General features: G+C 35.8%; 1 protein-coding gene across 1 annotated transcript in view; it reads right to left on the bottom strand.

The window, feature by feature from the left end:
* The window catches only part of LOC107677038 (dedicator of cytokinesis protein 3-like), a 245,045-nt gene that overhangs the window by 189,187 nt on the left and 40,636 nt on the right, over positions 1-15,222 (bottom strand). The window contains exon 2 of the mRNA XM_016471828.1: positions 331-414. Within this exon, the coding sequence (XP_016327314.1) occupies positions 331-414 (84 nt within the window). The remainder of the gene's footprint in view (positions 1-330; positions 415-15,222) is intronic.

Genomic DNA, 15,222 nt, shown 5'->3' with positions numbered 1-15,222 from the left:
CAACCCCGATTCCATTGTTTTGTTTTTTAGAAACAAACATGAAATAAACATTAAAAATAAATAAGAATAAATGGTAACAGTGTTGAAATTTTTACCTGAATTTAGCTGTCATTCTGTAGGACGAGATAGTTTGGGACCAAACGTTGGATTGTAATTATTAATAATTTACATTTCCAATAAAATGAGGAAAAATATTCATGACGTCTTTGACAATCGAGACACCAATTTCTACTTTATTCATGGAAAATGGCTTATATCTTTAAAGGTTTTCCATCAACACCCATTTCCAAAAAACATCCAGTTTTACGATACTTCCGGAGAATGACTTACCTTCACACTTTTCCAGGATATGAACCGTTTCTCCAAGCTCTAGAGTTAGACCATGTGACACTGATCCGCGGAAACTACAGACCACTGGGAAAAGAGAAAAGAGAAAAGAAAAACTAGTTAGAGGTGTATTAAAAGAGTTCGGAGAGAATGCATTCGAAATAAACCACAAAACAGAATGAAACGATTTCCCAAAACACTCCCCCTGTCTACCTTTGGTCAGAAAGCCCGCCCCCAACTCATGCTATTGGCAGAGTCTGTGTTGCCGTGTCAGGCTGGTTGTACTGCTCAAAAAACTGAAATTTGTTTATTGTGCCACGGAGATTTATATCACGCAATTCTGACTTAATAACTCGCAATAACCTTTTTAATTAGTTTTTATTCAGGAGCGGAAACGCATATTATTTAAAGCATATTAACAAAATATACAAAAGCAAAAAGAACAATAACAAAATATAATATTGCGAGGGAACTTAAAACACATCAGTAAATTCAACAGAATAGAGGTGAATAATTGTTGGCTTTCGTCAGGAGGGAGCTCTTTATGTTCTCCATACATTTGTTTTTCATCTGATGAGATCTGAGGAATGGCTCAGTTATTAATTCACTCGAAACTGTACATAAAAGCTGTAAATTTTGCTGTTGTTCAGGGATAAGCCAAAGATAAAGACAAAGCTGCTATTATATTCAGGTCATCTGTAGTCCATGCTTTTGCTGCTGGGTTCAGTAGAACAAAATGGGTCTGTTTGCTTCTTTGTTTTTTTGGGCCACATTGTTTTCTTCCTTGGTAAGTATATTTTCCTCCAAAATATAGTTACTATACTGTTATTATTACTCCAGTAACACTGTGATAACTTAGTATCAGTCACCACTGTCATAAAGGGTTTAATAAACAAAATGCAAACATTTTAAAAGCTTTAATTTAAATTTTCACTCTAATTGTTATGCTGATAACATAATTTATAATTGTCATATAATATGTTATTTGTAATAATGATTCAGCAGCACAGTATATGGCGCCATGGTGCCTCCACAGTGCAAATGGGTAGAGCAGCGCAGTGGAAATAATAGGATTTATTTTCAATGAATGCATTCCAGAATAGCAAAAACGGACACGTGAGGGTTTAAAAGCAGATATATTCTGAATTGCCATGGTAACCTGGACAGAGCATCCCAGGGAATTTTCGAATCCATGCTGATGAAAAAGCTCATGCGCCTAAGAGCCTGGCTGATTCCAGTTTTCCAAGAGCAGATATTTTTCCATAACCATTGCGACATGGGCATCACATGGAAAAAGTCAACATGACATCAGAAATTACTTTCTTAAAACATATTCCTGGTCTCACTGTGTGCACTATTTATGTGGAAAAAAAACTATAATCCATTATGAAAATACAACAATTTGCTCTTACTCTGAAAAGACTTTCCTTTTCCGATGACATCACTAAGGCCATGCTGACTATTATCCAAAGCTTTTCAAGTTCTGGCTCCATATCACCTAGTTTTAACAATCCAATCCATTCCAGATGGATAAAATTAAGTCTTGTTCTGCAGTTCTTATTGATTATCCCATTTCATTCAAGAAACTTGCAAATGGCTATTCATATTAACTTTAAGAGCCAAACATTGAGCATAAACGTGTATGTGTGTAAAATATAGATGCCTCTGAAGAGACATTTTTGAACAAAGCACATTCCTAAAATAAACCCCCTCCTTAGTCCACATGTAAATGCAGTTTATTCAGTCAAAATGTCCCCCAAACTGGAAAATAAGCCATCCGTTGGCCATTTCATTAGATAAGGATGAGATTATAATACTCAGACAGGCAGACCAGCTGAAATACCCAGAACAAAGCTGAGTCATTTCTCTGAATCCATCTGTATTTGTGCAACATGATCCTGTCTAGCTTGTTTTGCTGCTGTACACAGACATCTGATGGGGCCAAATTGATATCCATGTCTGCTCTTTCCAACATCTCGTCAAGAAACAAACTGTTCACGGTGTTACGATGAAACTGGCTACATCGCTGCTCCAGGAAACAATTGAAGCATCCATGATTTATTTGGACAACCGACAATGATTTAGATGACAAATATGATATTGCATGTTGCATACATTTATTTGTATATCATATTCCTTACTCAGACAGAACTACTTTGCCCGAGGAGCTGAATTAGTGTTTCACAGATTCTGAATGGTTCTCCATCTGAAAGGAGATACTGTATTCGTTATACAACAGTAGCTACAATTGCTTTTCTATGCAAAATACACTTTTTAGGAACTAAAAAAATTTAATACCCGATCTGAGTAAACACTTGTCGATTTGGACTGAAGGAAATCAGCATCCGAAAGCAACAATGGATTACATTATCTAAATGGCGTTGTTCCCAAGACACCAAAATATCAGCATTAACAATCAGACACTGAGTGAACTTAGTGTCTTTCAGGATTTGTCATGTTCATTTACCCATTTCTGATTAAATTGTACCGTTTGTTATTTATTTTCAAAGATCACAGTTTAATACTTAATGCTTGTTAGGAGGCTCCTTCTGCAGTTTCCAAAAAACATGTGACTGCCGCCAGAGGTCTGCATTTAGTAAATAATTCAATAGCTATTAAAAGAGCGTTTCATGAGTTAATCCCACTAAAAGACTGAATGACATAAACAATATGTGTCTTGAATATGGAAGACTATTAATGGCATCAGAAATGGCATTGTGATGGCCCTAATGCTGTAAAACAAATAAAAAATGCTGGTCAGTTAATATGTAGGTCGCCAAGATGTCTGTAATAGAGCAAATCATGCAGAACGCATCTTAAAAATAGTGAAAACATCTATAACACAAAAACAAACTCCCCAAAAACACACACACTGAATACACCGTGGTAAACATAGTAATTTACTATACAAACAGGGTTGGGAAGGTTACTTTTAAAATGCATTTCACTACAGATTACAAAATGCATGCTTTAAAAAGTATTTTGTAACACATTAGATTACTCAAGTTTAGTAACTTAATCTAAATACTTTGGAATACTTAAGGTACGGGGCATATTAACTTTGATGTCTTGTTTTTATGTTAACCACCTCTAAATAAAAATGGGTGACATGAATGCATTTAAAGCAATTATAAATATAATTTTTTTTTTTTTTAAATATGAAACTAAAACTGCCAGTAGGTGGTCTTAATGAATGAGTCATGGATTCATTCTATTCGATCAAAAGGACTGATTCATTAAGTATTGAATCAAGTGATTTTATGAATGTAATTGAATCATTCCCTCAGCGGATTCGTTCAAAATGCGGATTCATTCAGGAACCAGACAAGCACTAGGTTGTCACAGATGCGCAACTCTTCTGCTGTGTATTTAATTCCAAGGCAGTAGTTATTTGCATTAAGTGATAGATGCTAATTAAAGTTAGTGTAAATAGACACTCCGTATTTGGAACTATATTTGTTGCCGATATAGAGCAAATCAGACAATACTGTTCTTTAATGTAAGTCACTTAATAACTTCTTGTTTTTCAATTGCATAAAATCAGTATCACAAATGCTGTCAGAATCACTAGTTGCCTCACTGGTTAAATTTTTTTTTACATTAAATTAAATAAATTACATTTAAATTCAACCGAATCACTAAAATACTTTTCGGATGTAACTATAATTTGTTTACCACCCATTTAAAATGTAACAATATAACGAAATGCAGTTACTCATATTTTGTATTTTAAATACGTAATGTTACATGTATTTCGTTACATCCTTATTTGACATATTAGCTACTAGCCTAACAAATGCTAACTTGTTACACAACAAAAATAAACACTTAATATCCAAAAACAGGCATTACAACATTATCATTTAGTATATAAACTGTTTTTTTGTGACATATTTAACAACTAAGCTAACCAATGCAAACTTGCTACACAATAGAAATGGATTCTAAATATCCAAAAATAGGAATTACAACATGGTCATTTAATATATAAACAACCCATATGTGTACAGCTGCTAGGCTAAAAATGCTAACTTGCAACAAAACAGAAATAACCATGTTGTAATGCCTATTTTAGGATCTGACCTACACATCTGCTACCCTGATAGCACAAGCACATCAAGGAGACATCTATATGACGTCTGCATTTACATCTGCAAGATGTATTTTTTAGAGTGCGTGTTCATCTGCAGTATGTCTATAGGACGTTTCCTATCAGACGGCAAATAGACATTTAAAAAAGGTCTTTAAGATGTTTATGATTTAGAATTCATGTAAAACTGACATCTTAGAGATGTCTATCAGATGTTTGTACACAGCAGATGCAGATGTACATGTGCTAACTGGGTAGGCTAGTTCACGCTAACTTGCAACACGACAAATACTTTAACAGTTGGGTGTCAACTGTTTTATAACGAATCTTTAGCAGAAATATTAATAAACAAATATTTTATTAACACAAGAGAGACAAATATGGCACATCCTGAGATGAAGTTACATTTTAATTAAGGCAAATAGCTTGTCAAATTAGCATTTTTTGTGGTGCCTGCTAGCAAAATGAGTCGAATGGCTCTGCAGCAAATATCTGTACCCTTTGAGATGCGTGTGTGTGTGTGTGTGTGTGATTAGCGCAATTCACAGGGATGTTATGACAGACATGCTAGCTGAGGGCAAGTTAACCCTTAACAGAGAAAGCAGGTCAGTAAACCAACCCAAGAGTATCCGCTGACTTCATGTCTGCAAACATGACAGAAGACAGTCATTATATGCTTGGTATTTGCCTAGTAACAAATCAACTTACAATCTGCATGTATTATGCGAACGCTATAGGCTAAATTAAGACATTTGCATGTGGCATCTATTTGCAAACATTCTCATTAAATGGATGGTGGCCGCTGGAGCCCGTAGGGCCGCACCTCTTCCTGCCATTCTGAATTGTGTCCTGCCATGCCAAATAAACAAACTGCAAGCCAAATGGATCCATGCTGGCAGGTTTTTGTATGCGTGTCTCAATAATTTGCTAAACAAACAAGCAGAAAATGCTAATAAATCTGGATTTATGGAAGGGCAGCAGTTTTTTCTACTCTGTTTTACTGAAGGATATTCCAGACACTCGAATGGAAATGCAGTGAAACAACCTACATTCTCTATATTTGATTTACACAGACATTTTGCTGTCTATCATTAAAACTGCACTCAATCTATTAAACACTAGATGGCAGCCTGCTTAATAGAGAACATCTCTCCCCCCAAACCTCACAGAGACTCTTCAGAATAACATGCTGTCTCAGTAGTTTAACTATTCCTACAGTAAATATTATGTAAACTGTTCATAGTATGCAAATTTTCTCTATGCATACTATATTTGTCTAAATGTGCAATATACAACAGAGCACAAAACAATGTAGTAGCTACAACTACTGTTCAAAACGTTTGTTGTTTTTTCATGTGATATTTTAAAGTACAATATGCAGTATACAGTATATACTAAGCATTCAGTATTTTTTAACTTAGAACATTAACATACTGTTTACTGCATACTGTTACAGCTCAGTATACCCTGCAAAACATCTATTCTTACAAAAAGTGGTATGCTATATTAATGATAAACAGTTCAAACAGTAGTATGCTAAACTGTTGTCCTATGACCTTAATCATTTTATAATAAAAATAAAAGTAAAAATTCTAAATTAAATTAAAACAAATAAAAATAAAAATAAAATAAAACATATCTGAAAATAAATAACCGAACAACTGTATGGTCCAGTGCAAGTACATTTAATAATATAATATAATACAATATAATATAATATAATATAATATAATATAATATATCTAATAAACTATATAAAGAAGTTTACTTTCAGTGTTTATATTTAGTATATTGATTTAAAAAAAATAAAATGAGTGTTCAAATCAACTTTTTTTTTCCTAGCAAAAGTCTTAATGAAATGCCAGTCAGTGTCATTTGGTGCACTTTGTTATTCATTATTTAATCCATTTTATATATATATATATATATATACTGTATATACATACATATGTGAATTTATATAATAAAGCCACTGGAAAAAACTCTTAGGGCAAGTTATTTATTTTTCATTGGCTCAAGTTAAAAAATATAGATGTGAATCATTACCCTACATTTTTTTAATTGGATGAATGAAAAAAAAATTTCAGTGCACATAGTCTTTGTGATTATGAAAGTTGCTTGAGAAACAAATACTTTCTGAGTCAAAAGATTTTATCATGTAATGACGGTAATTCTGGGACAACATTAAAGGGATTTGATATTTTGAGATATTTTGAAGAATGTGGGTAACCAAACAATTTCTGGTCTCCATTGATTTCCACAGTACGTTTTCCTTTCTATGGAAGTCAGTGGCTATACCAGCACCTGTTTGGTTTACCAACATTCTTCAAAACATCTTATTTTGTGTTCAACAGGAGAAAAAAAAAACTCATACAGGTTTGGAAAAAGGAAATTAACTGGATGAGTAAATAATGACAGAATTCTCAATTTTGGGTGAACTATCCCTTTAGAAGGTGGGTAATTTCTGAATAGAATCATTGTAAGAATGAATCCTCACATCCTTCCACTCTAATTTCGCTTTAAAAGAATAGCACCCAAAAAGGATGGTTTCACCACTATTTACTCACCCTCATGACATTCTAAACACCCAAAAAATCTTTCCCCATCCAAAGCATCAAAGCTCAGCATCATGCATTGGATTCCCCTGAGAGAAATACTGTACTTTCAGAGTCTGACGCAAATTTTGGCAAGATGTTCTTATGATAGCCTCAAGGCGACAATAAAGCGAATTGATTAGACAGAAAGCAGTTGGGCATTGTGTTACTTGTGCCCTCATTTGAAGTGTATTTTACTTAAACACTTTGGACTCTCATTCTCAGTCTGGGCACACTGCCTGCAGCCACGCTAAATGAACTAAATGGGCCATTTGCCTGCATCCATCACAGCTTCTGAGGTGTGGAGGATGTATGTAAATTAGCCTTTGATTTCATATGCTGTTCAGTGACCAGTTCAGGTGTTGTCCGTGTGACAGCTGAGGATGTGACTGGGCTGGTCTGACATCAGTGGGCAGGCACACGTGCCAAATGGGATTGCATTATGTGTCTAAGTTACCATTTAACAGCTCCTGACTCAGAAATATTTGTAATAAATGCTACCATCTGGTACTAAAATACTGCCAATACAAAACGCAGTCAGAGTGGTGGTTGCCAACAACAAATCCCTAAACAAAGTATTAAACTTCGACGACTAACTCATCCTGTAATGTGCAACGAATTAGGTGCATGAATTATATATTTGTAAGTGATCAATCTAAGGTTTTCACAAACAAATGGCCAAAAAATGAGCCAGAATTACTCTGAATGAGGAACTCAATTCATATCTAAGGACAACAATATCATGGAGACTTTAGCCTCATTCAGACTGTCAGCCCAAATCCGTATTATACATATTAAGATAGTCTGAATGGCAACGAACTACATGAAATCTGATTTTTGCAAATCTGTTTCGAGCTACATTCATATGTGGTTTGAAATCCTATTCAAATCGAATTTCTGGAAATGCATTTCAGTCTGACTGCTCAGATCGGATTTTGCGTACCTTTTTCACATTATCACGCCACATAAACACATAAACACGTCAGACGTTGTTCATAGAAAACATGCTGAACTTCCTTGCAGAAACAAGGTTGTGTTGTTGCGAATAGTAAGTCAAGCAGAAAATGACAATATACTGCTAGTCTACCCACCTCTTTGAGTTTTGAGACTGGTGGAGACAGAAGCACGGAATAAAGTCGTGCGTTCAGCTTCCTACCTTTCTGCCGCTGCCTCTTAAGACGTAATATCGTTATCCCTTATTATAATCCATCACGACGCCAACATGTCATGATGTTGTAAGACAACATCTGTATTGCAAACTGTATTGCTCTTACTGTTGTTTTTAGACATACCAACACTGTCATTGCCACAGAAACCAATGCAGATACTGAGTAAAACGAAGGTGCGCCATGGACGCACAAATCAGAATTGAGCAGTTGTGATACACAGTGTGGACAGTCAAACATTTAGATCGGATTCCAATCGGATATGAACAAAAATCAGATTTGGACTGACAGTCTGAACAAGGCTTTAGGCTCAAGTTAGCTACCCACAAACAACTTTCCAGAACACCCTAGCAACTGCTTAGCAACCCATAGAACACTCTAGTAACCAATTATAACAGACTTGTTTACCAACCACCCAGAACACCTTAACAATCTTCTAGCAACCACCCAGAACACCCTAGCAACTGCCTAACAACGCCCCAAAACATTATATCAACCATTCAGAACAATCAACTGCTTAGCAACCCCCAGCTCAACCGCCAAAACACCCTAAAAGACGCTAAAAACACTTAGAACTCACTAGCAACAGTTGTGAAATGTGGAGTGGAGTGAAGTGTTTTATCAGCTTATAAGACTTTTGTTTTGTGAAAGCCTGTATCTGAACTGTTATTGTAACTGTCATTTGATGGTTTAATGTTACCATAGACAATGCCCTACCTTGCTCATATGGTATTCATTTCATTTTTGAAAATGTTTTTGATTGATGTTTATACTTTTTTTTTTTTAGGCTAAAAATGTGAAGAGTGCCTGTCCGAAGGGCTACCAGGGATTTAGAAATTTTGTCAGCGCTGCCCTAGAACATGTTAATGACCACTTATAAAAACTTAACTGTTTAGAAAAACCCCAGAACACCCTAGCAACCTTTTAGCAATAGTCCAAAACACAACATTATAGATTCTTAAAATCTAGGTAATAATACAGTGTCCCAGACTGGTGTGACATAATTCGCTCACTCAAAATACTAATTGTATTAGTATTAGTCGCATACTAGACCTAGTCGCATACTAGACCTTTTAAGAGTATAAACAATGTATGACAAACACATTTTATTTTATGAATCTGGGTAAAAGGATCAGCTTGATAAGAGTGTGTATGAAGTGTGTGAAGGACACTTGGGACTCCCACAACACAGTCAAACATATTGAATGATGAACACAGACAGATGGATCCCACAAATCCTTGCACTTCCAGACACACTTTTGTTTACAGTTTTTCCTGGTGTCCCAGTTTATATGGCAAGTGTCACACAGAGTGTGACACACATTTACTAATCTTGCTCTGAAAACAAAGAGACATCAGATACAATACCATCTGCTACACAATGAACATATCTAAATGTGAGATCTCAGTTACTGACATCAGTTACATTTAACAGCTACCTCTCATTGTACTTTTGTGTGCTAACAAGAGCTATCGACTGTTACTCTAAAATACTGTCTGTGAATACAAAGCAGATCTACAACTCTCTGTCATGCAATTGTAACAGAGGCCAGCTGAAATTATGTAACTGCAGGTAAAACCTCACTCTTCTGGAGATGTGCTAGCGACATGCTAGAGGCTGTCTTTAGCATTCTTGTTAGCATGCACAATACAGGTGTGGAATGACACGAGAGTGAGTAAATGACAGAATTTAATTTATCCCTTTTAATATCTTTATATTTCTAGTACCTTAAAGGAACAGTTCATCCCCAAAAAGTCATATGGATTACTTTTATGATGGATGGATGCGCCTTTTGAAGCTTCAAAAACTCAGGCACCATTCACTGCCACTATAAAGCTGGGAAGAGCCAGGATATTATTTAACATAATAACACTGTTTGTCTGAAAGGAAAAAATGTCTGAAAGGTTTGTTGCTGCCGTGTGTTTTGAGTTTGAGCTCCATCAAGTTAATTATTTATCGTCAATTTATTATCTTTAAATCAATTTTAAACACCATAATTTTCGTTTTCTATAGAGCACCTTGTTATCACTAGTTCTATTTTGATTTCCCGAGTCCGCTCTTAGCATATAGCCCGTTAGCATCGCCAGCGTGGTTGCCACTAATCTCGCTTACATTGCTAATACTCTATTCACACACACATTACCATTGTTTTACTTACTGTTACTTGCTTTAATGGCGGATGTGTGTCTACGTTTCAGTGCAGGTGAGGACACGTTGCTGGAGGCCGTGGAGAAGCAGATCCGCGACCTGGACGTTTCAGTGCAGGTGAGGACACGTTGCTGGAGGCCGTGGAGAAGCAGATCCGCGACCTGGTGGAGAGGCAGACCCAGCTGAGAGAGCAGAGAGCCACGCTGGAAACATCCCGGGCTGACGCTCACAAGTCCGGGGTAAGTATACAGCATGCTGCTAACTCTCCCACCATCTCTACTCCGTGTGTTTCTCTGCACAAGCCCGGTGCACCCAGGATGCGATCTTCCCAGATGTCCTTCACTCCGGCGCCGGGACACCACGGACCCTGGGTGCACCCGCAGCGGAAGACGTGAGCCAGGCCCCGGGTGACGACCTCTCCCCCTCCGCCTCCTCCGGTCTTCGAGATCTCCACCCGGAACCACTTCGCTCCCCTCCACGAGACGGAACGCGACGCTGTGATCGTCGGAGACTCCATCGTCCGGCACGTCCATGCTACGTTAGCTGAAGGTAAAGTGCACACCCACTATTTCCCTGGTGCTCGTGTTCTCGATGTTTCTGTGCAGATACCCGCGATCCTGAAGGGCGACGAGAGCCCCGGAGCGGTCGTGCTTCACACTGGGGTTAACGACACCAAGCTGCAGCAGACGGATACACTAAAGGAGGGAATTCAGGAGTCTGATCGAGCCCGCGACGACGATCATCATGTCAGGACCGCTTCCCACGTATGTTTTTAACATTGATAATAATCAGAATTTTTTTGAGCAGCAAATCAGCATATTAGAATGATTTCTGAAGGATCATGTGACACTGAATACTGTAATGATGAAAAAATTCAGCTTTGCATCAAATAAATAAATAAAATTTTAAAATATATTAAAATAGACAGTTGTTGTTTTTAATTTTAATAATATTTCACAATATCACTTCTTTACTGTTTGTTTGTTTTGTTTTTTTACAAATAAATGCAGCCATGGTGAGCATAAGAGACATCTTTCAAAAACATTAAAAATGCTACTGACCTTTTAAACACTAGTTATGCATTTATTCATTTTTATACAGCAGCTAATGGAGTTCATGAAGTTCACACAAACAGAGGAGCTCTGGTGGGGAACTACACCAGAGCACTGTCAGGCAGAATAACATACAATGCCAGATGAACAAAGCCTTAATCCATCCTGCTGCAAACAAAAGCCAGCATTCCTCATTTAGAGCTGCTTTCAAATCCATCCCTCACCAGAAGAGGTACGGCCTCTCAGACCTTCCCTCCATCAAACTCTTATGTACTTTCAGCAGCGCACCAGTCAGTCTGGCTCTCTCAACCTCAGAGGTGGGCCCAATCATAAAAAATATGTCATGCTTTCCCCTACTCGGTTTAGAGCTGCTGTGAAGAGGAGACAGTAGGATTAAGGCGGAGAGCGGTTTTGTCATTTAGCCTGAGAGCAAGGGATTTTTGAAGAAAACTGAAATCCATGAAGGCATTAATCACTGTGTCTGCATTGGACTGGACGACTTGACTTCATTCATGCCGTATTGTCTGTTTTGTTGTAGCATTGGATGCAGGTACCAGTGATCCTGTAGACTGAACATAACATTTAATACCTACTTTTTTTTTTTTTGGCTTGGAAAAACATTCTCCAACTCAATTTTTGTATTGTTTTCATAAACGGCTCTGGTGCATTTGCACTTTATTAAATTTGATTTCTGTGTGGAGGCCGTCCCAGATTTAATCAAGACATTATTTAAATTACATTTGGAGGGAGGGAAGGTGGAGGTCAGCAGGAGAGAGAAAGGGATTTAGTGGGTCTGAGATAGATACTATGATTCAGCTCGGCCTTATGGGTGACGCCTCTATCGTTCGGTTGGGGTTTCAGAATCATTCTTGTTACAGGTTGAGAAATCACTGTATTTGTGATTTTAGCATGCAGGGGCCCAACGTTTGGAATTCCAAGCAACTAGCTAACAACATAATAGAAACCACCCAAGAAGATCCTCCAAGATAAACAATTTCAAAGGTTTTGACTTCCATATTAAATGCAAATGCCATTGAATGTAATATCCATTTTGTAAAGCTAAATATGGCTAAATTCGCCAAAATTTCACAGACAAAAAGGTCCATTGTTATTTTTATTTATTTATTTATTTAGTCATTTAGCAGATGCTTCAGCCCCGTTACAAACGCAGTACACGTAGCAAGGTGTATATATATATATATATATATTATACACACACACATACATATATACACAGACACACAAAGAAAAACAAGTAGATAGAATAGAAAAAATTAGAAAGCTAATGTTTGTTTGTTTGTTTTTTGTTGTTTTTAAAAAAATAAAAAAAAAAAGATTTAAAAGGGATTTATGAAGCACACAGAAGCCACTTTCAAACCGAGCAGCTTTCTGTGGCTCAACGCAGCAAATTCGTGCAACTTTCTCACCTTTCGAACCTGTAACTTCAGTAACTATGACTGTACCTTTAGATTTTATTTGCATGATAACATGATGCTCATTATTTTTTTTATTTTTATCTATTAATTTATTCAAAATATATGCAAATCATAAATAAAATGACTTGAATACACACACTTTTAATTTATACATTAAATTTATTTTAAATAATAAAAAATTGGGGTGGCATAATCTCACAAACTGATATCACAATGACAAAAAAAAAATGCAACAACTGAAATTTTGGACAGAAGATCTGCTGTTGAACAAACTTTATAATTATTTTTTAGAAAAGAAATATATACTGCTTCAAAACTTATTAACATTTGAAAACCTCTGTCTGCCAAATCTAAGTCATGCGGCGCAACCTACAAAGGTCAACATGTGGTGTAACATTCAAAACCACTCAAAAACAATATAAAGATACATACAATAACATTAAAACAGGAAATTATATCATAGAGAGGACCCCTGAAGACCCTCATGACTGAATGCCAAGTCAACTCATGTTGTTAAATGTCATGTGGTGCAACTCCTAAAAATACTAATGATATTTATGAATTAATAATTCAAACTATTTGTAAAAAATGTTTTTCACCATAAAAAAACATTTCTAAAAATGTTAGAAAAATAATGATTAAGAATTTGTCCTCACATGTATGCAATTCTAAAAAATAAAGCTTCCAAAATGGTGTTTTCACAGTGATGCCACAGAAGAACCATTTTTGGTTCCCCAAAGAACCTTTCAGTGAACAGTTCTTAAAAGAACAATTTTTTATCTTAGTATGAAGAACATTTTAATAATCTAAAGAACCATTTTCCACTGTAAAGAACCTTTTGTGGAATGAAAAGTTTCCATAGATGTTAAATGTTCTTTATAGAACCATAGATACAGTATTATCAATTCAAGCCCGCAAGAGATGCACTTGTACCAACACTCTTTAGATACAAAACCATATCTATTGAAGCATTAACAAAACAACTCTTAGCCTGAGATGAGACTTTAGGGCTCTTCCTGTGCCAACTCTGGATCATTGGCTGTGTGGTGAAAGGGATCAGATCTCCATATGGTCAGACCACGTGACCGTCAAACCGGTTCAATCAAACTGTGATAATTCTTGTCAGCACGCAGTTCAGTTCAACTCTGACACTAATTAAATGAGATTTCAAATTGAAAATGCCCAACTTAAGAACGCTAAAGAGGAATTCAAAATGGCACCATGCATTCATTAAAAAAATAACTTTTTAACGACCTCAAATATTATTGCTAGATAGACCGCAATGATGCTGCAAAGCAGATGTTGAAGCATTTGATGGCAGGGTGCCGTTGTTTTTTCACTTCTTATTTTTTTCCATCTATTCAAATTTCCCTTCAAGGGATCAAAAGCTTTGCTAATTGAGTATTTGAAATTATGCATGATTACACAAATTAAATGCTTTTTTGCTACTGCACATATGGGCTGTGCTCAGAAACAGTTGCAACCCACTCGATGTACTTTGCATATCTTTATGCAAAATTTATGGCAAGTGCTGTTCTTAATATGGAAATTAAAAACAGCCCAAAATCATTTACATTTATTATTACATCATTTATATATATAAATATATATATATATATATATATATATATATATATATATATGTGTGTGTGTGTGTGTGTGTGTGTGTGTGTTGGGTTTTGGACCTTTTAACATCTAAAAACGTCAAAATCTCAAACAAATGAAGGGGTCAATAAGTTAACCAATGGAAGTCACTGCTTTGGTAAGACTGATTGGTTTAATTGATTTTCCTTCCCATTTCATTTGAGTGAACGGCGATGTCTTATGGCAGTACGGATCATTATAAAGGATTATGTTGGATTAGCGAGGGGAAATTCTGATGGACAGAACATGAAACACAGCACAAACATAGCAGCCTGTCGGTTTCACAGGTAAACAGTAGAGTGCGTTTAGAGTTAAAGTGAAAGAGAGTAATAGAGAGAGCATGTGTTATATAAACAGAGCACGTTTGAATGTCCAGTCGTGACTGCATGTGAAAGGCACTTGTGTACTACAGGAGCTCTTCAGTCAAATAAGTCAACATACAACGTTCCAAGATGCCTTTTTATTTATTTATTGGCAACAGACAATGTTTCTATCTGTAGATTTCGTATTTTCCGGTATTTTGTATATATTTATTTATTTTCTTTTTTTTTCTTTCTTTAAATAAAACTACAAAATGTTTGAAATATACATTGTTTAAATTTACTTGTATAAATATGACATTTTATGTGTTAAACTAATACTTGTATATCACATTTTATATTATATATGGCTATATTTCTATATAAATATAAAATCAAAATCTAAATTTTATATCTCTCATATATATATTTATATATATATATATATATATATATATATATATA

Source organism: Sinocyclocheilus anshuiensis, unplaced genomic scaffold, assembly GCF_001515605.1.
Source record: "Sinocyclocheilus anshuiensis isolate Anshui unplaced genomic scaffold, SAMN03320099.WGS_v1.1 scaffold584, whole genome shotgun sequence".
NCBI classification, from domain to species: domain Eukaryota; kingdom Metazoa; phylum Chordata; class Actinopteri; order Cypriniformes; family Cyprinidae; genus Sinocyclocheilus; species Sinocyclocheilus anshuiensis.
This window is presented reverse-complemented; position numbering and strand designations above follow the sequence as displayed.